Source organism: Protomyctophum parallelum, assembly GCF_964188405.1.
Source record: "Protomyctophum parallelum genome assembly, chromosome: 12".
Lineage (NCBI taxonomy): Eukaryota > Metazoa > Chordata > Actinopteri > Myctophiformes > Myctophidae > Protomyctophum > Protomyctophum parallelum.
This window is the reverse complement of record NC_139712.1, coordinates 37,809,817-37,837,082: the sequence shown is the minus strand read 5'-3', so window position 1 is coordinate 37,837,082 and position 27,266 is coordinate 37,809,817. Positions and strand designations below refer to the sequence as shown.

General features: G+C 44.9%; 3 protein-coding genes across 4 annotated transcripts; 1 reads left to right on the top strand and 2 right to left on the bottom strand.

Moving 5' to 3' along the window:
- Window positions 1-317: 317 nt before the first annotated feature.
- On the bottom strand, window positions 318-11,119 carry usf3 (upstream transcription factor family member 3). Its single transcript, XM_083777581.1, has 7 exons — window positions 11,016-11,119; window positions 10,338-10,457; window positions 10,154-10,185; window positions 9,955-10,037; window positions 9,751-9,847; window positions 3,895-8,753; window positions 318-2,939 (listed from the first exon to the last, which is right to left on the bottom strand). Exons 2-7 carry the CDS (start codon window positions 10,379-10,381, stop codon window positions 1,116-1,118), a joined length of 6,939 nt encoding a protein of 2,312 aa, XP_083633707.1. The 5' UTR covers window positions 10,382-10,457; window positions 11,016-11,119; the 3' UTR covers window positions 318-1,115.
- A 258-nt stretch (window positions 11,120-11,377) lies between these two features.
- naa50 (N-alpha-acetyltransferase 50, NatE catalytic subunit) lies at window positions 11,378-17,528 on the bottom strand. 2 transcript variants are annotated; one of them, XM_083778742.1, is made up of 5 exons: window positions 17,358-17,528; window positions 14,914-15,050; window positions 13,504-13,623; window positions 13,090-13,156; window positions 11,378-12,972 (listed from the first exon to the last, which is right to left on the bottom strand). In XM_083778742.1, exons 1-5 carry the CDS (start codon window positions 17,363-17,365, stop codon window positions 12,795-12,797), a joined length of 510 nt encoding a protein of 169 aa, XP_083634868.1. In that variant the 5' UTR covers window positions 17,366-17,528; the 3' UTR covers window positions 11,378-12,794. The 2 variants fall into 2 exon arrangements, with proteins under 2 accessions (XP_083634868.1, XP_083634869.1); XM_083778743.1 differs by having other exon boundaries at window positions 14,914-15,047.
- A 672-nt stretch (window positions 17,529-18,200) lies between these two features.
- atp6v1ab (ATPase H+ transporting V1 subunit Ab) lies at window positions 18,201-27,119 on the top strand. The gene is made up of 15 exons (XM_083777939.1): window positions 18,201-18,320; window positions 21,287-21,388; window positions 21,667-21,795; window positions 22,424-22,638; window positions 22,749-22,886; window positions 23,002-23,153; window positions 23,305-23,467; window positions 23,560-23,668; window positions 24,009-24,131; window positions 24,302-24,416; window positions 24,506-24,569; window positions 24,850-25,053; window positions 25,797-25,891; window positions 26,047-26,218; window positions 26,413-27,119. Exons 2-15 carry the CDS (start codon window positions 21,307-21,309, stop codon window positions 26,503-26,505), a joined length of 1,854 nt encoding a protein of 617 aa, XP_083634065.1. The 5' UTR covers window positions 18,201-18,320; window positions 21,287-21,306; the 3' UTR covers window positions 26,506-27,119.
- Window positions 27,120-27,266: the final 147 nt, after the last annotated feature.

Genomic DNA, 27,266 nt, shown 5'->3' with positions numbered 1-27,266 from the left:
AGTAATAGTAAAAAGTAAGTTTTTCAAAAGTCAGCCCCCTGGTGGTGCTCTAACAGGCAGTTATGGAAAATTTGGGGCAGAGGTTTATCGTTGGCAAAATTTGGCATCGACCGGGTTAAAAATCTTTAAATGCCCCTTTTGCTACTACTACTCGGCGCAATTGGCACCAAATTTATTGTAAAGAGAATATAAACTAAAATAATATAAATCTTCACTTTTAGTTTACTTCAAACCAATTTGAAACTTTATAGTAGTATGAATTATTTGTAATTGTACCACATGATGGCTAGTAAAGCTCACAGCTAAAACAATTCAAGTCTCCTTATAAACTTTATTAGTCAATTTTGTATTTACAAATACATACATATTGCAAGAATTCTCATATGAAACATAATTATTTACAAAATAGCTCTTTACATATGGATTCTGTACAATATACAACCTGATATAAGTTAGTAAATTACATTTGTGGGTACTGTGCACAAGTTCATTAACCCTTTGAGGGTCAGAGAAAATATTTTTTCAAACCTAAACTTTTACTAACTGATAGTCCAACCAAAGAAGTATTAGACAACAGGGTTGCCTGGATTGTATCTCCTATGTCTTCTAAAATATTAACTGACACAAAACATATGACAAAGAAAAAAATAAATGTCAATTTGTAAACCATGAAAACTATGACCAACCTCATAATGTTTTTTCTGCAATCACATTTCAACCATGTCTAGATTGCCGAACCAGCCAGCGCTTCACTGCCATTAACTGATCTGTTAGAAACATATTGTTCTAGTCTGTGTGTAATTACAAAACATTCCTCCTTATTGACGGGACGATAAGTGCTATTAATGTGATTTACTATTGGATATAGACTATGTGAAGGAAGAAGCATTCTACCCAGCCTTTACAACCAGTTTACCAGTCATGTCCTGCAGACCGGACAATATACCTCTCAAGATAAAAAAAAATACCTCCCTCCTCCTAGAGGTGCTGAAACACCAAAAAGAACAGAAACCAGTAGAGCTGTTGGACCATATGACTGGTAGTATGCTAGTATCACAAACAGAAACAGAAATGGATGCTTCAGGAATGCCAGGTCAGCAGCATCACAACACAGCTTACACAGCAGAGCTGCCGTCGTGTCCCAGGATGTGGCTGATGTTGTGGGCGGGGCGATTGGGCTGTTTGCTAGAGTCGGCAGATGAGGTGTTGGAGAGAGACAACAGGGGGGACATGGGCATGGCTGAGCCATCCGTCGGCATAGCCGTGGCGATCTCGGGGAACAGAGAGGTCAGGCTGAAGTTAGATAGGTGAGGGGTGATGCCGGACGAGTTGGCGATGGGCATGGGCGGCATGTCTGGCAGCAAGGGAAAGCTGGCTTGGCCAAAACCCACGGGGCGAGGTGGGGAGAGGATGGAGCCAAATCGGTTGTTGAGAGGAGGAGCACTGCCCTTGTCGGCACTGGGGCTGGTGAACATCTGGTTGGAAAAGTACTGGAGAGGGATGTCGCTGGGGAGACTGGGGTGGGCGGCTGGGGAGTAGGAAGGATAGAAGGAGGGCAGGGTATTCTGGGGCTCCACAGGCAGAAGAGCAGGGGTACGGGATGAGCTAGACTGGCTGACAGGAGGAATGAACGGAGCCGAGTTGGTATTGATGGGTGGAGGGTTCATCCCTCCGTCAGCAATGAAGGGAAAGCCAAAGTTCTGAGCCAAGTGTTGGTCAGGCACCAGGTTGTTGTCGGCGGTAACCTGAGCACTGTCGGCCATAAAGCGGACAATACTGCTCCGACGTGCCTCGCTGCCAGACTGTGGTCTTCCCAGCAGCACTCCTCCGCCAGAAGGAAGAGACAGGTGTCCATCAGGTTCAAAGGGGTTGCTGGGCCTGAGCGTACCCGATCGAGGACGTTCACCTGGTCTTGGCTTGGTCTGGTTGTCGTGGGCTATATGACGAGAGCGCTGGCTGACGGACGTATGCGGCCTGGATTGGACAGAGGAGCGTACTAGCTCAGAGCTGCTATGTGGGGTCGGAGGGTGTGGGAGACCTGCTCGCACAGCTGGGCCTCCTTGCATGTTCCCACTCACCTGAGGAATGTGGCCTTTGTTGCCATCTCCAAGCCTCATGGCTGGGGCCTTTTGTGTCTGAGACACACTGGGGCTGGAGGCCTTGGCCTGCATATCTCCTGAGGAACTGCATGGCACACAGCTATAATCCATGCTTACTGGGGGACAGCACTGCACAGTTCGCTGGTGGTTGCTCTGTTCAGGCAGATGAGGGGACAGAAGGCTCTGCATGAAGCTCTGGTGACATCCCTCCTGCTCCCGGGGCAGGGACACCCCGATTTGCACTCCCTGAGAGCCAAGGTGAGGGCTGCTGTAACTCCCCCGGGCCCTGCCATCTCCAGGAGGGCCTACGGCCATTCTGAAACCCCCCTGCTGCTGCTGCTGCTGCCCCTGTGGCCCTCTCTGTGAGGATTTTGGGGCCATGTCTCCGCCACGAGACACTTGAGCTTCGAAGATGCCAAGTTGGTGCCCCGTGCCAGTTCCCCCTCCCATGGTCTTGAATGGGGGGCACTCTGACACCCGCTGGATGTCGACGGGCCCCGTATGGTCCTGGGGAAGGCGATTCTGGGGGTTGTGTCCGACATTGGCCTTTCCTCTGGAAGTATCAAGGTAACCGCGGAGGTCGGCCTGTTCCTGTGCGGCACTGCGACCGGGCTGCAGATGGAGCCCCATACGCTGTTGTTGTTGCTGCTGTTGTTGCTGCTGCTCACCACCAGAAGGGCTTTTACCAATGAGGGCCTCGGCAGAGTAGTTGGAGACGCGGTGACGCTCCTGCCGTGATGGAGGGCAGACCAGTTCGGAGGGCCGGGACACCGGGATAAGCTGCTGTTCTAGATTCCGGGAGCTCATCAGCCTCTGCATGGTGTTGTGGTCCTGACCCGTCTGTGGAGAAGGAAGATATAGAACGTTATTAAATTAGACAGACTTCTAAGCTGTCACACTAAAATAACTCTGCATAATCGACAGGAATATTGGAATATAAATGTTGAAAAGAGAGAAAACATATATATACAGGTCATAATAATAAACTTTATTTATAAGTCCCTTTTTTCTCCAATACTTACTTATTCATTTATGGTTTAAATTTTAATGTATTAAAATATTGATGTATTTATATTTACCTTTCTTCATTCTCATTAAAACATTACCGAACATAGCTTAATTGTTCATAATTTAAAGGACAACCTTAGTTTTTTTCAACCGAGTGTTAATTTATTTTCATTTGCTGCTTTCTTTCGTTTTAGCTATTTTTGACCACAGTGCCAAAACTACTAGTAACTGGTGTACTGTCTGACCATGGTATTACTGTGCTAAACTGACCAGCGAACTGGCCTGACCTGAACCCCACATGAATCTAGGTTGTATTGTCAAGACAGGTGTGAGACATAAGACTGAACAATACAAATTAATTTACGGCTGTTATCAGAGCAAACCTGGGCTTCCATAACACCTCAACAGTGCCACAGGCGGATCACCTCCATGCCACGCCCCATTGATGAAATAATTTGTTCAAAAGTATTAACAGCATACATTAATATACTTTTCAGATGGTCGACATTTCTCGTTTAAAAACGTTTTTTAGTGTTCTCGTAAAATTTGATTGGCTTTTGTTTAGAGCTGTACGCCATAATCATCCAGACTAAAACAAAAAAAAGGTTTTAAATACTTCACTTTATGCACAATGAATTGAGAATGTATGAAAGTTTCACTTTTTGAATTATATTAGGGGAAAGAAATTACTTTTACAATTGAGATGGAGCTATATACTGTACGTTTCCAGTTCTTTAACTCATTATTTAATATACTTGCACTGACAAGCCTTTTCCCCTCTACCAACCTTGAGGTGGTCTTGTTGGGCCAGGTGGCCACTGTGGTGGGCTCTGGGTCCTGATCCCTGGGCCTCACAGCTTTTCTCTTGATGCCGAGGGCCAAAGTGCTGCTGCTGTTGCTGGATCTGCTGCTGAAGATGCTGCTGGTGTCTGGAGTGGGAGCTCTGCTGTTGCTGCTGCTGCTGCTGTAACTGCTGTTGCTGCTGTTGTTGCTGCTGCTGCTGTTGATGTTGATGTTGTGGCGGGGGTTGATGCTGCTGCTGCTGATGAGACTGTTGATGTTGCGTCTGATGTGACTGTTGATGCGATTGCTGCTGCTGATGTTGTTGTTGGGACTGTGTGTGCTGCTGATGCTGCGTCGCCTGTTGTTGATGGGGGTGTTGCGACTGCTGCTGCTGCACTCCAGGCTTTTCCAGGTGATGTTTCTGCTGCAGGCCAGCAGCGGGCGAGCCCGCCTGGTTTCCTCTGACCAGTCCCCTCTTCTTCTGGACGTGCTGCTGGTCCTGTTGCTGCAGTGCTCTCTGGTGGAGGGTGTGGAGCTGTGCAGGGTCAGGCTGGGTCAGGTGGTGCTGCAGTTGGTAAAGGTGGTGTCTCTGCTGCTCTTGTTGTTGTTTCATGTATGGATTCACCCCCAGGTGCTGGCCTGGCTGAGGTGTGGCGTGATGGCCCTGGGGCAAGTGAAGCACGCCTGGCTGATTCTGCTCAAGGGGTCCCTGAGGGCAGTGGCCCTCGGTGGGCCGGAGGACCGTGCTCATGAAGGAGTTTGTGGAAAAGAGGGGGCCTTCTGGGTTGATCCTGGGCATAAGGGCAGAGGAGCTGGGGGGCAGCTGTCCCACCATCATCTGGCTGTGGTCTAGGGGCTTCACCTCCATACGGCCAATGTTAGAGGATGGTGGTGGACAAGCCTTGGGCCGTTTACCAGTTGGCAACATGGCGTCTTCCTGGGCCTGCCGCTTGGATACAGTCTTCACATGCCGCTCGCCCACTCCGACGCTGGCCTGAGTCCTCATCAATGCACTCTTCAGAGGGGTGTAGTCGTTCAGCTGGACCGAGCAGGGAGGAAGAGCATTATTTGAAGGCTGGATTATGTGGGGTGAGGTCCCTACAGGGGATGGGACTGATCCTTGTTGTTGACCAGACATACTGGGAGAACCAGGATAGGGCTGCTGGTTTGAGCTGGGCCTGATCAGGTTGTTCACACTGAGGCTGGCAACTGAACCAGTCTGGGATTGGCTCTGGGACTGGACCTGGGGGAGAGACTGTGCCTGGGAGTAAGATATGTTCTGTGGATGTCTGGTTACTGTGGGCCCACTGATTGACACCTGGGAGGGGGGTTTAACATCCATTGTCTTAGTCAACTTGGCATGCTGTCCAGTCAAGCCTCTGTCTTTACTGTTAGAAGTCGGTGGGGTCTTGGGGTGCTCCCATACAACTGTGGAGGGGTTTGCGGTGTTGTCTGCAGAGCAGCTGCCACCCCTTCTCCCAGGGCTCTCCTGTTCCAGCATAGCCAAAGCCAATATGTCTGCTTGCTCCGAGGTAAATGTAAAAGATCCAAATGAGCCAGACGAGGAACTAATGCTGTGGCCCTGAGGAAGCATAGAGGCCACAGAGAAGCCCCTTCCTCCCCCAGCACCTGCAGACATAGGAGAGCCAGAGGACAAAGGATTCTCCATCGTCCCATGATCTAGGTTGGTGTACACCTGCTGAGCCAAAGCAAAGTCCTTTCCAGAGTGGATGTCTGCAGCTGTAGCAGTACCTGTCCCTAATGTCTCTTTCTGCATGGCCTCCTTCTGTGACTCCATCTCCCGCCCAGAACTGTGTGGTAGTTTGACCTCCGCAGGACGGGAGGGGGAAGACGTGCTCAGTTCTGGCTGATGTTGTGTCGAAGCTCTACCAACAGACACACGCTTCCTGAATTCAGAAGTCATGGGGGCCGGGGTGGAGGCTGTCAAAAAGGTCAGAGTAGCTGAGGAGAGCGGTGCCGTCGTCGATACATGTATGGAGGCAGTGGGGGGCAGTTGGGGCTTAGAGCAAGGCTGGGGATCCTGGGTGTTGGCTGTCGTGGACTGACATACTGAAGTAGGCTGGGCTGACTGGGTTGAAACCACTGGTGCTCTTTTGGAGATGCCAACAGCGCAAACTGGAGACTGGATTGCAACAGCAGTCACACTCGTAGTAGAGGCACACGCATCAGTGATCAAAGGCATGTTTTGTGTATGACTGGTGGTGCTGGAAGGCGTGGCAGCAAATCTGGTCTGTGCCGTGCTTGTTGCAGTGATGCTGTCTGGACATCTATTTTGTGAAATAGTGGGTTTTGTTACAGTGGAGTTTCCAGCAACTACAGGTGTCGCCGCAGCAGTGCTGATCGTTGGATTGACTGCTGTTACAGCAGGGATGACCGATACCATACTGCTACTGTCAGTATGACCGAGTTTGACTTCACTCTGTGCTGTGCTGACACTAATGACAGATGCACTCTGAGAGACCTGGGGGGTGCTACTGGTGCAGACTGTATTCTGGACTAACGATTCACTAGATACAGTCGGTTTATTAATAGGTGTACTACTAATGGTGATTATTTTCTGTGTGCTTTGTGTAGAAGTGACAGCATTTTCTGTGTTTTTGCTTTGTGTGGACAGTTTAATAGAATGCGTGGCTTTACTGGTTGCAATATTAACTGCAGACGTCGAGTCCACAGCTTTTACAACAGAAGACGATACAACTTCAGCTCTTGTCACTTGAACTGTTTGACCGTCTCCTGAGGTGGCTGCTGGTTTGGCTGCAATGGTGATGGCAGGCTGTGCAGGTTTGAGTTCTTTTCTCCGGACTGCTTTGGTCCTTTTGGTTAAGGTCTTTTTAGTAGTAGAGGCTGAGCGTGGCTTCCTCCTGGAGATCTTAGTAGGATTAACCACCGGCCCTCGTTTTACTGGGTTCTTACCAGGGACTTGAAGCTGCCTGACAGGGAGAGTCAGGGTTACTCCAGGGACACTGACAGAGGGTGGCGGTTTCTGCTGTGTTGGCGCAGCAGCAGGAAGTTGTCCACTGTTCTGGCTGGAAATGGTAAGTGGGAGGCCCTGAGAGATGCTCTGATTGAGACTGCTGAGAGCTCCTAAACTGTTGAGGGCCACATTGGTAGTTGGTTCCTCAATGGTGGTGGGCTGGACCAGCTGAAGTGTAGTCTGGCTTCCCTGGGAGCCTGCCTTGTCGGAGGTCTTCATGGGCTGCAGGGCAAACAACTGGCCATTCACAGTGATAGTCTGTGGGGCCGGGGAAACAACTGGTGGGGTAGAGGAAGTGTGGGTGACCTGCACAGTCTGGCTTACTTGAGGTTGAATGGGACGTGGCAGAATGTGCACCAGCTGCTTTCCCCCAACCGTCTGTATGCAAGTTGTAGTGGTTGCGCAACTCGTTGTAGCAATCTGAGTGGGCATAGCAGGCACTGCAGTAGGCACAGTAGCAGACACCATACCAACCTGGGGGTTCTGAGGGGCAGGTGCATTCTGATTGGGGGCTTGGATGATGACAATATGCTGACACGGTGTGGGATTTGTTAGCTCCTCCCGGACAATAGACTGGGTTGGGCAGGCATTGGCCTGTTGTAGGTAGACCACACTTGGGTTGTTTGCACTCTGTGAAGCTGTGACCCCAGACACAGTTGTCCCTGTTGGGTTGACCTGTAGAACCTGCATGGTCTGGAGCAAGGGCAGCACAGTGGGCTGGGGAACCAGAGATTGTGTGAGCGGCTGGGGTTGTGGGACGAGGGCCGTTGGAGGATGAGCAATAACAGATGCAGGTTTAAGTACTGCAGGTTGCGGCATCACTATAGCAGACTGGGGGGGCGCAGCACACTGGGGTTGTGGGGCTAGTGTAGGTTGCTGGACAGGGGTTGGGATGGCTGGTCGTAGTTGGGGCAGTCTCTGAATGGGCTGCGCTTGGATATGGGCTGTGATGGGCGCCTGCTGTACAGGTTGCTGAGGTCGCACCTGGATTTGAATGGGCTGAATGGAAGGTTTGTTTCCCATGGGACAAACGGTCAATTGCTGCACAGGCTGGCTGGTGGTGCTCTGACAAACCGGCTGCACCGTGTTCCCTGTCAACTGCAGCGTGGTCCAGGTCGTTTGTGTGCTGCCTGCTGCTCCGGCCCTGAGCAGGGCTGAGCTATTGGGGATAGTCGTGTAGCTCACAGTCCTGTAGGCAGTGTCCTGTGTGACCACAGACCCGACCTCCGGGGCCAGCGCTCGGGATGTAACAATAGCCTCGGGTAGAGTGGTGAAGCAGTGGACAGGCTGAACAAGCTGCTGAGAGGCTGGACTGGCTGCTACAGTCAGGTTCTGTGCTGGAATGGTGGGTTGGGGCAGCTGAGGCAGGCCAGTGGTGACGGCAGGGATCTGGAGGGTGATGTAGGACACCGAGGGTGGCAGAGTGGAGGCTGCGGCTGGCGTTTCCAACAAACACTGCTTTACAATCCTCAGCCCCGGCACCGACTCTGTGGCAGCTATGGCTGTCCCGGGAAGAAGCGAAGGGGCGGGGGAAGAGGTGCTAACCTGCAGTAGAGCTCCGTTCACCCTCACTCCGGCACCAACCTCTGGTGATGGCTGGACGATCACAGCTTCAGAGGGCTGTTTCCCAGCATTCACTTCCTTCCCTGCAGGGCATACCACATTCCCGTTTGAGTAGACGATGATTCCCTTTGGGTGCTGGTGAGTGGGCATAACCTTGGCCACCTTGGCACAGCGCTGTTTGCCCTTCCAGTGGATGGTGGGGTCTTCCAAGAAGTTGATGTCATGAGCTTTAAGAAGATCAATGTAGTGGCCGCTCTCTTTCCGCATGTCCTCCATCTGACGCCGCAGTCGACGGATCTCCTCCGCTGCAGAGGTGAAAGGGGCCATCAGTAGTGCAAAGACACCACAAACATGCACACAGCATATAATACAGAGTGTAATAGTTTATTCTTGAGTTAATTCCAACATCTGGTGAAATAATTATGTGAATAGCATTGGTGGAGTTATTGTCCAATCAGATGAGGCAAAAGATTAACGCTGAACTTCTGATTGGCCAGAGAACATATACACCTATTGTGAAGTCACCGTATATTGTCCAATCAAAAAGGCGTATCCACAGTTAGTTAGTTTGTATAATTATCTCGGTCATGGTTTATCACAGCAGTTGTACATACAGAATAAAGGTTAACATGTTACAATTGACCAAAAAGTAATGGTTGAAGCTGAAGCTTCTTGCACTTGAAAAAGATAGGGGTGTAATCCACACTAAATAGTGACAAATGGGGAATATCTCTAGTGCATGCTACCGTTACTAGTGTGACGGTTCCCTATATTGTGTGTTATGTTTCTCTTAGGTTGTCTGGTTAGGTGTATAATATGTCTTGCTCTCCTAATCATTTGTATGTTCTCTGTCCAATAGGATTGGGGAGCAGAGCTACTAATAATGATCAGCTCGCACCTGGGCCTGGGCGTCGACGCCCTATAAATGCCTGCTTCCCCAGTCCTTCGCCAGTTCTTTTCATTTGCCTCGTGCACCTTTTCCACCATGCACACTTTTCAACATTTCTGTTAATACATACAACATGCACACACATACATTTCACTCGTGCATACACGCACTACACCACTGAATACTGATCTCCACACTTCATCTGTTTCATGATTTATCGTTCGATTACTTATTTTTGGTTAATCAATACATTCTATTCTTTGGTAAACTGCGTCTCCCCTGTTTTTTGTTGTGTATCTTGGCACCCCCTAGGCCAGGTACATTAACACTAGTATAAAACTTTAAAAATATTCATTGCTAGTATGTGCACATGACAATCAAAAAGTACGACTACAGTTTTTCTTTCACTTCACCTTGCACTTTATCTCCTCCTTCCAGTAGCATTGTGTCATTTTGTTTCTTCAGGTCAGTGATGTACCGAAAAGCCTGGTCCAAGATCATGTTTTTACTCTGAAGACAAGGGGATAAATGTTAACGTCTAAAACCCCCGACCAACTGACACAAATTTGTATGATGACTACCGTCAATGTGACAGGGGAAAGGTGCCTGTGTCTTACCTGTTTCAGTGCCTGGGAACACGGCAGAAGGTTGCCAATGCGATTAATTCCAGCATTGATCTTTTCTTTCCTGTGCCTCTCAACTAGAATAAAAGCAAATTCTTTATTGTTTAGGTACAACTAAAATGGTTCTAAGTAGGTAAACAATGTTCACTAATGGTTCTGCAAATGAGAAGAACACCAATACACGTTATCTCACCTGCATTGTGAGATTCTTTGTTTTTCTTCTTTCTGAAAAACAGATTTAAGATTACAAGTCAAAGTGAAGCTGTTGTGACAGTCTTTCAATGACAATGATACAAATATATATTGAACTCTGATGTTGTGGTTCAATGTTAATAATCACAATTAGGATTATGTTTTCTTTTCTCATAAATCCATACTTAGGCTTGCGTCCAGGAGTCTGGGTTTCGGTCATCTCTGGCATCCTGTTCCAACAGTTGCCTAAATCCCTATATGATAGGGATTCACCAACTGAACCTTAAATCCCTTCCCTGACCAATCTGCGAACAAAAACATTTAGTGTCAGGGTGACATGAATTATAAATCTACCCCAGGCAACAGTGCCACGTCAAAATGAAGACATCTATATTCAATGTTTGTTGAGTAATGTAATCACTTGCTGTGGTATGATTTGATTATCCTGCGGTAGGAGTATACAATATCCCAATATCGTATGCTTTACATTAAGACGTTAAGTTTCCAACCAGACAAGGTAGGTAATGCCTCGAGACATTAACAAAGCTAGACAGCTAACTCCACCAACTATCTATTGTGGGTATTTTATGAAGTGTGAGAAAAATGACAGTAGTCGGTATTAGGATGACTTATGACTGCTTTAGTTTACTAGCTTAAAAAAGGCAATCTAGGTATCTAATACTATTACTATATATATATATATATATATATATATGAATCCAACTAGCCCTGTCTTGCTAGCTAGCACAGAACTAGCTTAGCCTCCGCAGTGTTGGCGACAGTACTGTAAAAACAAAACCCTTGGGAAGATGCCTTCGAGCTTGCGGTGCTTAACTTAGCAACTGATGCGACTTTCCACTGACCTGTAATAGCCTCAACATTTCAGGGACCTGTCACCTTGTGCCTGTCCAAACTTTGGGTTTTGGAGCTAGCTGTTGGGATAGCACTAGCAGTGCATTCAACTCTCTCAAAACAATCGACGCTCGTCCAAACGCAGCGCAGAAAGGGAGGGTGCTGCGGTTCTGCCAACCAATAGCATTTTCGATGTTGAAAATGAGCCAATCGGTGTGCATAAGGGGAGACCCCAGTGGATTTGCACTGTATACCACCGCTGCACATACTACACTATCTGTATTAAGAAATATAAATCTATCATTGCATTATAAACATCCAAACAATCCTTGTATTGTTTGGATGAGTACCGTCCCCAAATAATGCAAATTAATGCAAATATTATTTCCTTTATTTAGAGGTTAAAAAGTCTTACAATATAGAGCTCCAGAAAAGATAAAATTCTTCAAAGAAAAAAAAAAACATGCTTATACTACAGTGGAGAGGACACAACTCTCCCAGCATGCAGAGGGTCAGAGTTTCCCCTGGGCAGTATGGTGACTATGGTCTGCCAAAGAAGCCGTACTAAGCAGATATCCAGACTACAGAGAGCAACCTCCACCACCAATTCATAGGAATAGGTCATAACAGAGGTAGACTGACAACCACTCCAGAAAGTGATCAACCTTGAAGCGCCTGGATGTTCCGACAAACATAAGGTGCCAGATTAAAGACACCATACATCCAGAGACAGTCTAGTAGTCTACTACACCATCTCAAGCACTGAAAAAAAAAGAAAAGCACTGATGTAGAAGAACATTGTATTGCAATTGGCCAATTGTTGACCGTTACTGCAATTCAAAAACAGTCTGGCCATGTGAGACTACTCTGTTCCTAATACTGGTATACATTCCAAAACAGTTATTGTATGTTTTGTTGAATTATCTCCCTTACTCTCTTGAGTTGAGTGAATATTGATATACTTTCTGCTGTAAATCCAGGGGAAACTCTGAGCCATTAACCACCTCAATGTAAAAAAAGAAAATAAAAAAAGATTGAGAATTAATTTTAACAGGCTGAAAAACAAAATCATTCAGAAAACATGAGTGATGACCATCTCTTCCCACCACCTCTAAATCGTTCCTTTCCTCAAGTCCATTCAGAGGCAGCACATTTCTGCTCTCCTCCTCTTACTAGCAGAGCTGCGGCCGTGACATTTCAACAAGGCTTGATCCACTGTCAAACTCTTCCCACAGGTCCCTGGTTCAGGTGGTGAGGATCTCTGAGTGATCCAAATGTCACTGACAACTTGGAACGATTGCTCCAAGCTTATCCGTCAGGGCTTTGTTTGGCAAAGGTGGTCTCTCAAAGATTTTCCAACTTCAAATCAACTTTCCAACCATCTTTCGCCTGAACGGTATGACATTGCCCCTTCATTTTAGAACCGTATTAAAACAACTGAAATATGAACAGTATGAATTGCAAGCACCAAACCCCTTACACCAAGCCTTAAACAGACAGTTGGCAGCAGGAACACTGCATTGAACTTGGTCTACAGGAACACTTTTTTTGGCTTCTGAACATTTCCAAATATATAAATGCAAAAAGAAAAAAAAGTGGGCAGGGGAAATAAAACAAGACTCAAAATTAAGGGGACCCTTTGTAAAATAAACAGCATTTTTGTACTTTAAATTTATTTTCTCTTTTTAAAGTCCTTTGAAGAAAATGTTTGTGTCGACCCTGGGGCATCTGTCACAGTTCTGTGTCTGTGGAGGTGGGCACAGTCATGCCCTTTTCAAAAGCCATGCCATCTACTCTGTCTTCTGCAGCTCTCCAGCAGGGGGTGGACACAGGCTGCGCAGACTTTTCTGAAGCACATGGGCATCTGCAGGCTCTATCCTCTTGTAGTAATTCTTCTTTGTTTCAATGATCTCAAAGCCAAACTTCTGGTAAAAGTCAATGGCTGACTCGTTGCTGATCTGCACGTGACTGCAGGGGAGGGAGACAGGATTCAGGGTTAGTGACAGCAAAATGAGGTGTCAAAAATAACGTATTAATCAATTTTGTCAGTCATTACATCATTGAAAGTACTAGCCTACCACTCACAGGTAAATGTTGTCAAAGGTGCCATCCTTCTCACAGATGTTTAGCACGTGATTAAGCATCTTTGTACCTAAAATGAGAGTACAGTACAGTTTTTAAAACAAAAACCCCACGTGAAGTCCACTGTGAAGTACTGCTGATGAGTGGTTCTCAAAGTGGGGTCCGGGGACCCCCAGGGGTCCTTGGGGGGGTTCCATGGGGGTCCCCTGCGAAAGTTTAATCACTTTAACCCTATAAATCAGTTATTTGAATATAGCCGATATGCAAGCTCACAAATTCACAATGTCTTGTTATTTATATATGTTTTTTTATATATTGCTTTTATATATATATATATATATATATATATATATGTGTGTGTGTGGGTCCTTGACATGCAGAACCACTGGTATAGACTATAGATAGTGAATACTGTACCTATTCCTAGTCTACGGTAGGGTGCTAGGCAGCCGAGTGTCATGATGTACAGTCTCTTCTGGTTCTGGGAGTGATCCACTCTGCAGCAGACAGCGCCCACAGCAATGTCATTGAAGTATGCTGAAGTACAAAAAAAGGAAGAAGGTGAAGCATAAGTATAGATTGGTGAGTGCAACCGTTTGATTTTTATGTGCAACTAGGCAAGTTCTAAATGATTTTAAGCTTAGATGTTGTGAAGGAAGGGAAATTCTTTTAAATGTTTTCTTAAGTTCAGAACTTCAGACATCCATCTTCAACCGCTTATCCGTAGTCGGGTCACGGGGGCAACAGCTCCACCAGAGTGCTCCAGACTTCCCTCTCCAGAGCAACATTAGTGACTTCCTCCTGGGGGATTCCGAGACGTTCCAAGGCCAGTGAGTCGATGCGTTTCCTTGGTCTGCCCCAAGGAAGCTCTGAGAAGGAAGTGAAGTGGTCACGTGACTGGGCTGCGCCATGACACTTTCATGGACACTTTCATGGGAGCCAAACTACCCGGAAGTTTGGCAGAATGCATTGGAGTCAATGAGAGCTCAGTCACCAGCTCATGAACATGAACATTATTCATGAACAATTGAGACCTTTTGTAAAGTAATCACTTCTGGAAAATAACAGAAGACATGTAACACATTATTGTCTGCTGTGTTGTTATTCGATGTGTACACTGTGTCATTTTTATAGAGGTATGGTATCTCTATAAAAATAGAGGTACCATAAAGTACATTTCTGAACGCACCAAGTCTCGCGAGACTTCCCACCGTTTCCTGTCAGGCAGCCAAATATCGCGATACTTCGGAGCCAGAAACGATACCTGCTGCTGTTTAGAGCGTCAGATAAAATGATATACTGTGCACTCTGTGCACATCGAAAAGTAAGTGATTAGAAAACAACCTGTGATATGTCTTCTGTTATTTTCCAGAAGTGATTACTTTACAAAAGGTCTCAATTTTCATGAATAATGTTTGTTATGAGCTGGTCCAGCCGGCTCCATTCACTGCCATGTATTCATTGCACTTCCTGTGTGAGTTTGGCTCCCATGAAAGTGTCCATGAAAGTGTCATGGCGCAGCCCAGTCACGTGACCACTTCCCTTCCTTCTCAGAGCTTCCTTGGTCTGCCCCGGGGTCTCCTCCCAGTGGGGAGGAGACTGAGAGGCATCCTAACCAGATGCCCGAACCACCTCAGCTGGCTCCTTTCCAGGCGAAGGAGCAGCGGTCTTTGAGAACCACTGTCTTAGGTGATCTTATTTGTACATAAGACCAGGCTGATGGAAATTCCTACTTTGTGTGTAGAAAAAACCCAAAATGGAATAAATACATTTTTGCTGATCTGGAAGATGTCAGCTTATCTAATATGTATCTGATATGTATCTCACCTAGCTTGGCAAGCTCCCCCACTTCCAGAACATCTTTGTAGAACTTATCATTATAGCTGACGGGGAAGATGACCTGGTTCAGGCGTTTTAGCTGCTTAATGTTGTGGGGCGTAACGTCCCCCAGCTCGATCCGGCTACTGGAACAAGAGAAAAATGGTCACAAAGATTGGCAAAGTTGGCAACTTAGTTACACAAACTAACCCGAATGCCTACTGAGTGGCAAAAAACTACTTTCTGGCCTTGCCCATACATCCAAACAGAAAAGTGGTATCCGATTGCATTAAACGACATTAAACTCACTTTGACACTCAATTTATGCACGCGCATACCTTCGCATTTGAGGGTCGGTTTTGCAAGAGAATACGAATGGATAGTTTTTTTCCCCAAACAATATTTGGATCTACTTGAACCAACTTCAGCCAGTCCAGTAGCCCCTCTCGGAACCCTCCGTAAAGCTTTTCTGAAATTTGGATGTCGCTTTGCGTAGGGTCTCTGTGCGTATCTATATTTTCGTATGGGAATGTTGGAACGCGGACATAAATATCCTCGGTAACATCGTATCTGCGCCGTTTGACGGCTTCTTTTCCTTTGAGGGCTTCTGAATCTGTGAACTATAAGTACCTCTAAATACCGCTGCGATTATAGCCGGTAAGTATTTGTTTGACCGATTTGGTCGTTTTATTTCTTCTTGTTTGTTTACCGTTTATTGTACCGCCTCCCGGTGTGCGGTTGGCTTGTGCCGGCTACGTCCCTGCCTCTGATCTGCTCTGTCATAGCTATAGCGCCACTAGCTAGCCAGATAGGCGGTACAATGAGGTGTCAATAAACAAGGAAGGAAGAGAAGAATCAAAGCGACCAAATTGGTCAAACAAAGATTAAAAATACTTAACGGCTTCCGCGCCACAGGAGATATTTGCAGCGGTATTTATAGGTACTTAAAGTTCACACATTCAGAAGCCCTCACACGAAAAAAAAAGTCCTGAAAGAGCGCAGAAGGACTTATCCGAAGTTGTTTACGTTTATATATGTGTGCGTACCAGGTGGCAGGGTGGAGGTGGAATAGGACCCAATGCTCTGGGTCTAAAAAATGTCAGAAACTTCAGTAGCATTGGGTTCTGCTTGTAGGGCTAAACATGAATATGACATGGACTGATGGCCACATATATTTTCTTATTGAAACACTAATAATACATGCTTATACATTTCATGACACTTTCAAACTTTACATGGATTTAAGTTGTGTCCATTGGCGAGAAGCCTAAAGACTCTAAATAGTTCATAGTATTTATAGGGTAACTGCAACTGCAATATCTCTGTGCCGCCGCCAACAGCTGTCGGTCACGTGTGGTGTGATGTTCACCAGGGGTGGTCTCGTCGGAGCAGCAATGACAGCAATAAAGAGCCATCATTTTCATTTTTCAATCATAGACAATTGACAATCATATGACACGAACTGAACAAATTACGACTATGTATTGTCAGTCTTTGACAGAGTTACTTTTGATGTCAGTAGTAACGTTCTGGGGCAACAGTCGTTAATTACCAGACCTGACCAACATGAAACCTGGCTAGATTGACCAGTGACCTGGCTAGCAATCCTCCAGATAACTGACTGCCGGACTTGCAGGCAGCTAACCCAAAATTTGTTAGCGTATCTGTATGTACTCTGTTGCCAATAGCTTGGCTAAAGTATGTTGACTGTCTAGCTCAGTTAGCCGCGCAGATGACCGGCGGTAGTTAGCTAATAGCTTAGCTTCCTCGTTAACAGCACGACGGCCATTATCTACTGTTAAGTAGCGACCTGACTTAAACCTGCCCTAGCAGCCAGCCACGGTGCTGTCGTTTGCACATTTTATCCAACAATAATGAAAAGAGCTTAGCTTGCCGACTGCACTAGAAAGACACCAAGGAGAAGTATGTGATGTCACAAACAACAAGGAAGTATTATAGCCTGTACTCGCGCGAACCCTTTTTTAAAGGGTCAAAAGATATATTTAAAACACGCATTTTTCAATTCACCGGGAGCGGGGTCAATGGTGTAGACTAGTGAAAATAGCCAATGCACAGGCTGTTTTTTGTTTTATTATTTCACAAAAAAAGATAGTGGTACAGATTTAAACAAAATAATGAAAAGAGGTTAGCTCTGGTCCATAGCTCCAATGCCTTTTATAATGTAAATGGACATTTGATAATTAGCATGCTTTTAGTTTTTGGACAGTCAGTCAGCGGTTTTATGTTTTTTCTTTTAATAACCAAAGCAGCCCGGTACACTTCCGCTATTATAACGCGTAGTTGTGACGTCACTGACTATACCATGGTGTGTTTAGGTTTATTCCAAGCTATCAGCTAGCCTCGTAGCCTCCTCCCCCCGCTAGAAAATGAGACATGGAAAAAACTTTACTCGTGCTACCTCTCCAGCCGTGCCTCTAAATGCGTGTACTCACCCTTTCATTGTGACCCTCTATTATTCCTTCGTTTCGATGTGTTTGAAGATGAGATCCGTTTATGTCCGAAGGATTTTTTTTTGGAAGACTTGTTGGGGTCGGGGTTACCTCCCGTTTTACCCTCCACATGTAGGTAGGCTACTACTTGCGATCGATGCTAACGGTTAGCCACACGACTGTCAACCCTGACCTGCGCATGCGCAACTTGGGGTGCATGCATTCTGTCACTACTTTCACTTTTTGTGGGATTTTTCAACCATTTGTGGAGAAAGGAGTAAAAGAATGCTAAATGTGAACGATCTAAACTAGAGGACACGCGTATTATTGCATATATTGTGGAGGAGGGAGGAAATGAAGAAATTAAAAGGAAAGAAAGAAACCCCATTCCCCAGAGATACATAACATAAACACACTTTTGGCAAGATCCATTATTGTTTGCAAACGTTTCATATCTATCTGTTATGACATGGATTCAAATGAAGAAAAAAAAACACAAAAAAATTAATGAACCCACCCACCCCCCTACCCCCATTTTGGATCTAACGTCAGTGCAAAGATGACCATCTGACTAAAAGATGAGAGGCTATAGCCCGGGCGTTCAGATTCTTAGGTAAGGGTAACCGGAGAAGTTTGGAAAAGACACGGTGTACACGTACATTATTCCACTAGTAAATACCTCAACACGAATGAGAAAAGAAAAAGTTAATATGTTTGAACCTGTCCTGGACAGGACACAGGACTCAAACAGTCACACGGAGAGGACATGCTCATGTCTTCCATACAATCTTTGCGGCAGGAGCCAGAATGGCAGCAGTTGCAGCGGTTGGTGCAGCAGCAGAAGACCAGAAGTCAAGTGAATGAAGTCAGCTGACTATCCACTGTCACGCATCGCATCTCTCCGCTCATTTCTCTCGACGAGGCGGCAGCGCCAACACACCACCTAACCACAGTCATTTTCACAAGGTAATGACGTTCATATCAACCACTGTGTTTTTTTTATTGTGCCATGTTGTTTGAGTAGATATGATAATAATGGCGTCGGTTGATCGTGATTTTAATACATCCAAATGCGCCAAAATGGCAGAGCCAGCGATATGTTCTGCAAGGCCAAGGCCATATGTTTGTTTGGTATGTATGCCTGTCATATGTATGTATATAAGTAGCCTAATGCTATATCACATACTGTAAAATGATGATTTATAAATAAGTCAGGTAACGTTATAATTGTGCAGAGCCAGTATGTGTTGTGTTAATGTATTGTGTGGCATGTTCGTGAGCTGTGAACGCTGTGTCACTAGAACAAAATGTATATTTTTAACTTAGTAACCTAACGTTTTGCATTTTACGGTCATGATTACGCATTGACACGTGTATCTAATATTAATATACCATGGCACTGCCATGATGGCAGTCAGTCATTCTCTTTATAACGTTTGTGCTTTATATCTGCATTTGACTCAGTCAGTCACAGTCAGTGACATATGTTATCGTTTTAGTGTCATGTGATCAGCCAGGTTGTGGTTCAGAGGTTATTTAACAATTAACATCAGCATGTCAGGAATGGATGATGATGATGATGCTGCTGTGCATGCATGGCCATCTCACTTACATGCAACATGTTTGTGTAACGTTCTCGCCTGGGCTCTGATCACTGCACCAGTGCACCTCAATGTCTGCTTCAGTGTGGTGCAGTCTGTCATTTATAAAATGTCAATAGATTTGCAAAATGTCAATAGATTTGCAAAGGCCTAACAATTCTCAATTATATCCGGTCTCTTACTTACTTACTGCCCTTTATGCCAGCTGGCATGTAGGGCAGCAATTAAAGGGTCTGTTCTGGGCCATCTGGTCTCTAGGAAAGGAAACAAGCACCTTTCATTTCATTTCTATACTCCTTTTTGATCAAATTGTAAATTACAACAGAGACAAAATAGTATTCGTGCTATACAAAAGGGCAAGATGAGTAAGCCCCCTTTTTCTCCAAAAAATATTTATGGGGATTTTTTTCACACACACACACACACACACACACACACACACACACACACACACACACACACTCACACTCACACTCACACTCACACACACATGCTCCTTGGACTTCCCAGTTTGAGTCCACTACATCTTTCCACTTCCTCAATCGGGTTCGTTGCAGTCAGCCAGTCATGTGCCAGTATCATGTGATGAAGTCTTATAATGTCTATAGGTTCTCACCATGAACCTCATTTAGATGGAAAATATTATCAGGCAAAATGATTGTGCCAAGAGTTATGATCTAAGAAAGTTTATAACAACATTTGTGCCTGTAAAAAGAATGGCGATTATGAAATAATAAGCCATAGAGTAACGCTGTGTAGTTAACACAACAAATACAAAACACAACACTGAGTATGTACGAAGAAGATAAAGAGGGGGAAAAAGGCAGCAGTGAATGAGACCTCCTTTCTATTTTTTATTTATTTTTTCCCCTTGTGAAATCGAGAACAAGCATAATGAATGACAAAGTAAGGCAACCCAATTTGAGCTACCCAAGGTCCATGTTTTTTATTGATCATTGTTGTTGCACTACAACTATGACGATCATCACGCATGCAGCCTTTAGATGTCTTTGAAAACAAAGAACCCTTGTAGTTCCAGCCTAGGAGAGACCTATTGATGGAGCTTCTTTATTCCTGCACAGGTGGTTCAAGCTAGCGTAAAGGGGAGTAGTGGGAAGGAAGGACAAGGGCACAAGACTAGTGCAGTGCACACATGCTGTGTGTGTTTCTCAGTACAGAGACAATGAGTGCAACATTTCTATTCAATGCGTCTCTATAGCTACAGTAAGCATCATAGGATGAAAGTGGTTTTTGATGCTGTCGCAGCAGTGCAGCACCTGCCGTCAGTTGCCTGTAAGACTTCAGCAACTGCTGAATGCACAGCTTGTGTGGGTATGATGGTGTAAAAATGATTGGATCAGTGTGAGAGGGTAAATGTGTAAGAACAAAAGAGCATTACATTTAAAATGTATTGTATATGCTGTGTACTACATGCTGTGTATGTGAAGGAGAAAGATGAGGCATCAATCCATCAGCATAGTGTACCCTCAGTGCTGCTAGTGTGGGATTCCCTTCTAATGTTAGCATGCTGCGTCACACTGACTACTACAAGCCCTGGAGGACTGGACACGTAGCCGAAGCAGGCATGAGGAGTGGTGGTGCTGTATTAGTGTCCTACTTTGGACTCCCTAATGCTGAGATCGGATGTTGAAGTGACAATTCATGATTTTAGCTAACCTCCTCAATATCACCATGTGGGCAAAAGATAAGACGCATACAGACTGTTAGGCAAAGAGGATAAAGTGATTGTGATATCCATGAATGCAATTCATTAAATGTTTTGATTTAGTTAGCCTTGAAAACCAGATTTATCTGTCAGTGCGGGAAAGAAATGGCCTTGATATTGTCTGGCCATGCCAACTATGATTTAGTTTAGTGTGGATGATGATGATGATGATAAAACGTAAAGACAAGTCTGCAGTAAATTACAGTATTGGCCTTGTAGCAATAGTAATATTAGTTTAATATAAAATGTAGAAGAAAAAAATGATTAATTGGTTGCATTTACAATTTAGGCATTTAGCCATTGCTCTTAATCCAGAGTGATTTAGAAAAGCCTGTTACAAAAATAATGATACACTTTTATAGTTTTCTTAAGACTAGTATTGAAACATTGCCCATGATACCCAGCCCTAAGTTGGGTATCAGTTTAAAGTTTAGACATGGAGATAAATACAATTGTTGCACTCATTGCACAGATTAAAAGGACATGAAATTAAAACGCCAGTAAAGGAATGGCAACAAAATCCCTTTATTTGGACTCCAGTAACATTATGTATTCCTCTATTTCATAATGCTTCTATTACGACATTTTTGTTCTTCTATTCCCAGTCAAAGATTAGCCAGTTAAGATGGACATGTCCAAGCTGCCCAAGATCCGAGATGAGGAGAGAGAGAGCGAGTTTGGATACGTCCATGGAGTGTCCGGACCAGGTTAACACTAGTCCCATTCATTCTTTGTCCATCTTTTAATCGTTTCACAACAAATTTCAGATAACAATGTGTGGAACTGATGGAGATTACACTGGTCTGCTTTTTTTGTTTATAATGATTAAGTACATAATACATGGTGGGAAATATATTGCAACAATAATATGAATAAGGGAAAATTGGTCATTGTTCTTTGAGGAAAATTAACTTTCAGTTGTTTACACAAGACACCATTGCAGTAAGTAGGCTCATTGGCAGGTTGTTTGTCCTGTTTTCTCTAGTGGTCACAGCCACGGCCATGGCGGGAGCAGCCATGTATGAGCTGGTTCGTGTGGGCCACTGTGAGCTGGTAGGAGAGATCATCAGGCTGGAGGGAGACATGGCCACCATCCAGGTCTACGAGGAGACATGTATCTTTTTGTCTGGCAGTATTGTTATGACACTTGTAGCCTTCTGTTCTTTGAAAAAAGGGAAACGACATGCACATCCCCAAACAAAGCTTTGGCATGTGCTGAGAAAAAAGTAGAGAAAAATAAAAACGCTTGCACACTGAAGGCTCCAATGCGACTGATGCTTTACAGTTGTTATTGTGGCGTTTCAAGCTCAAAGCTCTTCCTTCCATTTATTTGTTTTTCTCAGCCTTCTGTTCTTTGCCTTCATATCGGCTCTGGCTCATGGCGGTGACTGTTTTACAGCAGCAGGCTCTGGAAATTTGAGTGTCTCATTAATTATCCACCAAAAGTGAAAAATCACACCCGTGTGAAGTGAGGGGCGCTAATGTATTCTAACTCATGTTGATTAGGGTATGTAAAACAAACATTACATTCTCTTTATTGTTAATGGCATTTAATGTTTGTGTTGGGGACAACATGACGTAAATTTTGGCGTTTTTAAAACAAACAAACCTGTATATAGGAGGGCCCTCAAAAATATGCAACTATTAGACCATTTATCGAGATTGCATAGGCATAGCAGATCACGTTAGCTATTTGGGATATAATTATTCTGCAGGTTGTGTTTTCCTAAGCTGTGCTGCAGCTGGTGTAAGTGTGGGAGACCCTGTGCTGCGTACAGGGAAGCCTCTCTCCGTGGAGTTGGGCCCCGGATGCATGGGTTCCATCTTTGATGGTATCCAGCGGCCCCTGAAGGATATCAATGACATGACACAAAGCATCTACATCCCACGCGGTGTGAATATAGGAGCCCTCAATCGAGATATTCAATGGGAGTTTACTCCCGGCAAGAGCATGCGGGTATGGTTGTATTCTATGCAGAAATAACATTTGGTTTCCATTCAGATATTGAATCTGGCTTGTACAATGACTTTGTGACCTTCTGTGCTTTCCTTCTTTCCTACTATCAGGTTGGCAGTCACATCACAGGAGGAGACATCTATGGGGTGGTGTTTGAGAACTCCCTCATCAAGCACAAGATCATGCTACCACCAAGAAACAGAGGCACTGTGACTTACGTAGCTCCCCCTGGAAACTACAACGTCAATGTGAGTTCCTATGACATACCACTACAGTTGGGCATTAAGTACTTTCTCTTTTGTGTTAATGCTGCTGGTATATTGTGTGTCTGTGCTCATTCTTGTGCGTGTGCATGTGTGTCAGGATGTGGTGATGGAGCTGGAGTTCGAAGGCGTGAAAGAAAAGTTTACCATGATACAGGTGTGGCCTGTCAGACAGATTCGTCCTGTAACAGAGAAACTGCCTGCCAATCACCCACTGCTGACAGGACAGAGGGTACTTGATGCCCTCTTCCCGTAAGTTTGTCCTCTTCTCAGATGTCTCCTGTCCAATTTGTCCCTTCACAGAGCGATACCACTGTGTCTCATACGCTTGCGGTAGCTCGGCTCCGAATCAATGCAATATATCTCATTTGAAATATTTCCCCCTACTTCTGTGTCTGTGAAGGTGTGTTCAGGGAGGCACCACAGCCATCCCAGGAGCTTTTGGCTGTGGCAAAACCGTCATCTCCCAGTCCCTGTCAAAGTACTCCAACAGTGACGTCATCGTCTATGTGGGCTGCGGGGAACGTGGTAATGAGATGTCAGAAGTACTGCGAGACTTTCCTGAGGTGTGTGGTTGTAGTCACCTCATGACCTTTTTACATAGCAGTTGCTTTCCTATTGTTGTTCAGAGTGATTGACAGCATGTCTGACCCATCAGCTGACAATGGAGGTGGACGGCAAGACTGAGAGCATCATGAAAAGAACGGCGCTTGTGGCCAATACTTCCAATATGCCTGTGGCTGCCAGAGAAGCTTCCATCTATACAGGTATATCTGTCAAGCTAACAAGACACCAGCTGACCCTACTTGATCCAGGGTTATCCATTTTGATTGCCTACTTAGTTTAGAAAATGCTCTTGATTTAATCATAGTACTAGAAAATACTCTAGCTAATCACAGAACTCAAAGCAGTGAAAGCACCAAGTTTTCGAGGGCCCCCTTGAAAACAAGATGCTGCATCTCAAGGGGCGTATCCTCTAGTGAAATGTCAAAATATATGTCAAAATATATAAAACCATTATTAGAATATAATCAATGACAACCACAGATTGAATGTATTGTGAGATCCCTCGGATGGATTGTGTGCTAACGGAGCATGTCTTGTCAGGGATCACGTTGTCCGAGTACTTCAGAGACATGGGGTACCATGTGAGCATGATGGCTGACTCTACGTCTCGTTGGGCTGAGGCTCTCAGGGAGATATCTGGCCGTCTGGCTGAGATGCCTGCAGGTAAGTGTGGACAATAATGGACAATACAGTATTGGGGATAAGAAAGACATCCCTCAAACCTACGAGGGATGTATTTTATCTCAAAATAACATAAGAGCACAAATGTCAGTCAAGCTAATTTGTGGCTTGTTTAATGAGAATTATATTTAATAATAACATTTTGCCAATAGACAGTGGCTATCCTGCCTACCTGGGAGCCCGTCTGGCTTCTTTCTATGAGCGTGCTGGAAGAGTGAAGTGTCTAGGTAACCCTGAGAGAGAGGGCAGTGTCAGCATCGTTGGAGCGTGAGTATCTCTTTACCACTAGGGGGAGTCAATGCTCTTATCTCTGGACAGTGACAAATGGTAAAGTGATGTGTTTGGTTTCTCTTCAGTGTGTCACCTCCTGGTGGAGATTTCTCTGACCCTGTGACTTCGGCCACTCTGGGTATTGTGCAGGTAAATAATATTCCAATTACATATTCGACACTTTTACGAACACACAAAGACCACTGGGAATAAATTATGGCTGCAATCTGGTAATACAATGTTAGGTCATTCTTTAGGAAGCAATGTTATGACCTTTTTATTAACCACATTTCCTTAATTTGAGGTGTAATCGAGTTATTATTGCGCTCAAATGTTCAGATGAATTCTTTAACGTCCAACAAGAATTCAGTGTCGTACAAAGGCATCCTATGTTTAATGTTATCTTATCTCACGTGTCTTCAATTTACAGGTGTTCTGGGGTCTTGATAAGAAGCTGGCTCAAAGGAAGCACTTCCCCTCCGTCAACTGGTTGATCAGCTACAGCAAATACACACGTGCTCTGGATGATTACTACGACAAGAACTTCCCTGAGTTTGTGCCTCTCCGCACCAAGGCTAAGGAGATTCTGCAGGAAGAGGAGGACCTGGCTGAGATTGTACAGTTGGTTGGAAAGGTGAGTGAAAGGAGAAACGGTTAAAGGTGTAGTGAAATGAAAAAGACGTTTTTCACACTTTTAGACCATATCCATGGTCATCATATGGGCATACCTAACAATGAATGCCAAAAAAATGGGAAAATTCTCATTTCTGTGTGTTTTTATATCAAAGGTCCATAAAACGATTGTATTATTCATTTATTAAAACGAAAACGTGCTGCGTGATGACGTGTAGAGATACACATCGATAAAAGCCAATAAAAATGAAGCTCACCCGTTTAATTCCCCATTACTGCGCATCCATCCAGCACAGCTGCTATTGATTACAGAAATCCTCCGTTTTTATTCCCATTCAATATAACATCCAGACAGTGTATTACTCAGTTTCAACTTAATCATCACGCTAAAATATGTATCCGAAAACATTATAGGGTAGAAATAAGCCACATAACAGTAAACTGGTGTAGCTGGCCGACAATCTGATTGGTAAACAAACAGACACCATGCGTTGCGTATAGCATAGCTACCGTCCCTAGCTACCGTCCCATCGCCTGAAGGGATGCGACGCTCTGATTGGTTCAGAAACTTCAGACCGGTGTTTCATGTTGAAACACCATTTTCATGTTGTTCACCATTTCCGTTTCACTACACCTAAATTAGCACAAATTATAATAATTATTTGTATAGCACCTTTTAAGAACGAGAGTCAGAAAGTGCTTGAGACGAATCCACAGCACAAGATGAGTTTGATATTCTTACAGGCTTCACTGGCAGAATCAGATAAGATTACTCTGGAGGTTGCCAAGCTGCTCAAAGACGACTTCCTGCAGCAGAACGGTTACACACCATACGACAGGTAATGTCACGCACAATCACTTACCGGTATACCCACTGTCCAAATCACTTCACTCATCTACCTATGGAATTGCTTTAATGTGCCACTGACTTGAATTATCCCCCCCCCCCCCCCCCCACCCCCACCTCTCCCTTATTTATTTTGCATCTCTTCAGGTTCTGTCCATTCTATAAGACAGTGGGTATTCTGGCTAACATGATAGCCTTTTATGACATGGCACGACATGCAGTGGAGGCCACAGCGCAGAGTGACAATAGGATAACCTGGGCCATGATCAAAGAGCACATGGGAGAGGTTCTCTACAGGATTAGCACCATGAAGTTCAAGGTGTGTGTGTGTGTGTGTGTGTGTGTGTGTGTGTGTGTGTGTGTGTGTGTGTGTGTGTGTGTGTCACATGAGAAATCATTGCAAACTGCAGAGGAGGAAGTCCTCCTGGGTCACGATGGACAGTGTGTCACAAAGACATTTCACCCAGGTTTGCAATGCACATTAACATAACTTGTTTCTCCTTGTTGCTACAGGACCCTGTCAAGGACGGCGAAGTGAAGATCAAGGCAGATTATGCCCAGCTGCTGGAGGACATGCAGAACTCCTTCCGCACACTTGAGGAATAGGCTTTCTTTCACCCCTCGCCCTTCCACTGTCATCTCAGACCCCTCCAATGCAGGATCACATTCCGCCACTTTGTGTTCCCTATACCAGTGCTCTGCCAATCTCTCTGTGTGTGTGTGTGTGTGTGTGTGTGTGTGTATCATTGTATTATCATGTGGAGGAAAAAAGAGAAAGATGTACTGTATTCATTATGTTGCCTCACACAGGTCTACTCTGGATCCTCTGCATGCTCGTGTGTGTGTGTGTGTGTGTGTGTGTGTGCATGTGAGAGAGAGAGATCACATTACCCTGCCATGTCCTGCTCCGTTTACATGATTTTTGTCTGTAGCTGTGTAGGTCTTCTCTGAGACTTAATTTGATGTTATCGTTGTTCAAAGACCATCTGTACAGAAGAGTATTGGGGACGAATTTAATAAGATTCAGTCATTATTTATTGCCAGCATTTTGACATGAATGCTTTTGTTCTTTGTCCTTTTCACGTTTAGTTTTTATGGTTCTGTTTCGAGCTGTGCTGTATTGTGTACTTGCTGTGTGAATGTGTAAAGAGTCGGGCTCTGGCCCTCGATTGTCCACAAATGATGCGACTCCCAAAGAATAAACCGGGTGGGAAAATCTGTATAGCCTCATTGTTTTAATCTTGCTCAACTGGTCTGCTGCATGTCACTGTGGAATGTTCAGTTACCCTTCCTGGATGCTGCTACAGTATGTTGATAGAGAATTAACCTTTGAAGGCAAACATTTGATATATTATGTTATGCATTTA

What these genes read in the sequence shown, in the direction of transcription:
- usf3 (XM_083777581.1), bottom strand. Translation starts at nt 10,381, where the DNA reads ATGCCAGAGATGACCGAAACCCAGACTCCTGGACGCAAGCCTAA. An exon ending in ACTCCTGGACGCAAGCCTAA is followed by an intron (nt 10,186 to 10,337) that starts GTATGGATTTAT and finishes TCTGTTTTTCAG; the next exon opens with AAAGAAGAAAAACAAAGAAT. An exon ending in CCCAACAAGACCACCTCAAG is followed by an intron (nt 2,940 to 3,894) that starts GTTGGTAGAGGG and finishes CCTTCTCCACAG; the next exon opens with ACGGGTCAGGACCACAACAC.
- naa50 (XM_083778742.1), bottom strand. An exon ending in GGGGGAGCTTGCCAAGCTAG is followed by an intron (nt 13,624 to 14,913) that starts GTGAGATACATA and finishes TTTGTACTTCAG; the next exon opens with CATACTTCAATGACATTGCT. An exon ending in ACCTTTGACAACATTTACCT is followed by an intron (nt 12,973 to 13,089) that starts GTGAGTGGTAGG and finishes CCTCCCCTGCAG; the next exon opens with TCACGTGCAGATCAGCAACG.
- atp6v1ab (XM_083777939.1), top strand. Translation starts at nt 21,307, where the DNA reads ATGGACATGTCCAAGCTGCCCAAGATCCGAGATGAGGAGAGAGAGAGC. An exon ending in CTCCCGGCAAGAGCATGCGG is followed by an intron (nt 22,639 to 22,748) that starts GTATGGTTGTAT and finishes TCCTACTATCAG; the next exon opens with GTTGGCAGTCACATCACAGG. An exon ending in AGTGTCAGCATCGTTGGAGC is followed by an intron (nt 24,417 to 24,505) that starts GTGAGTATCTCT and finishes GTTTCTCTTCAG; the next exon opens with TGTGTCACCTCCTGGTGGAG.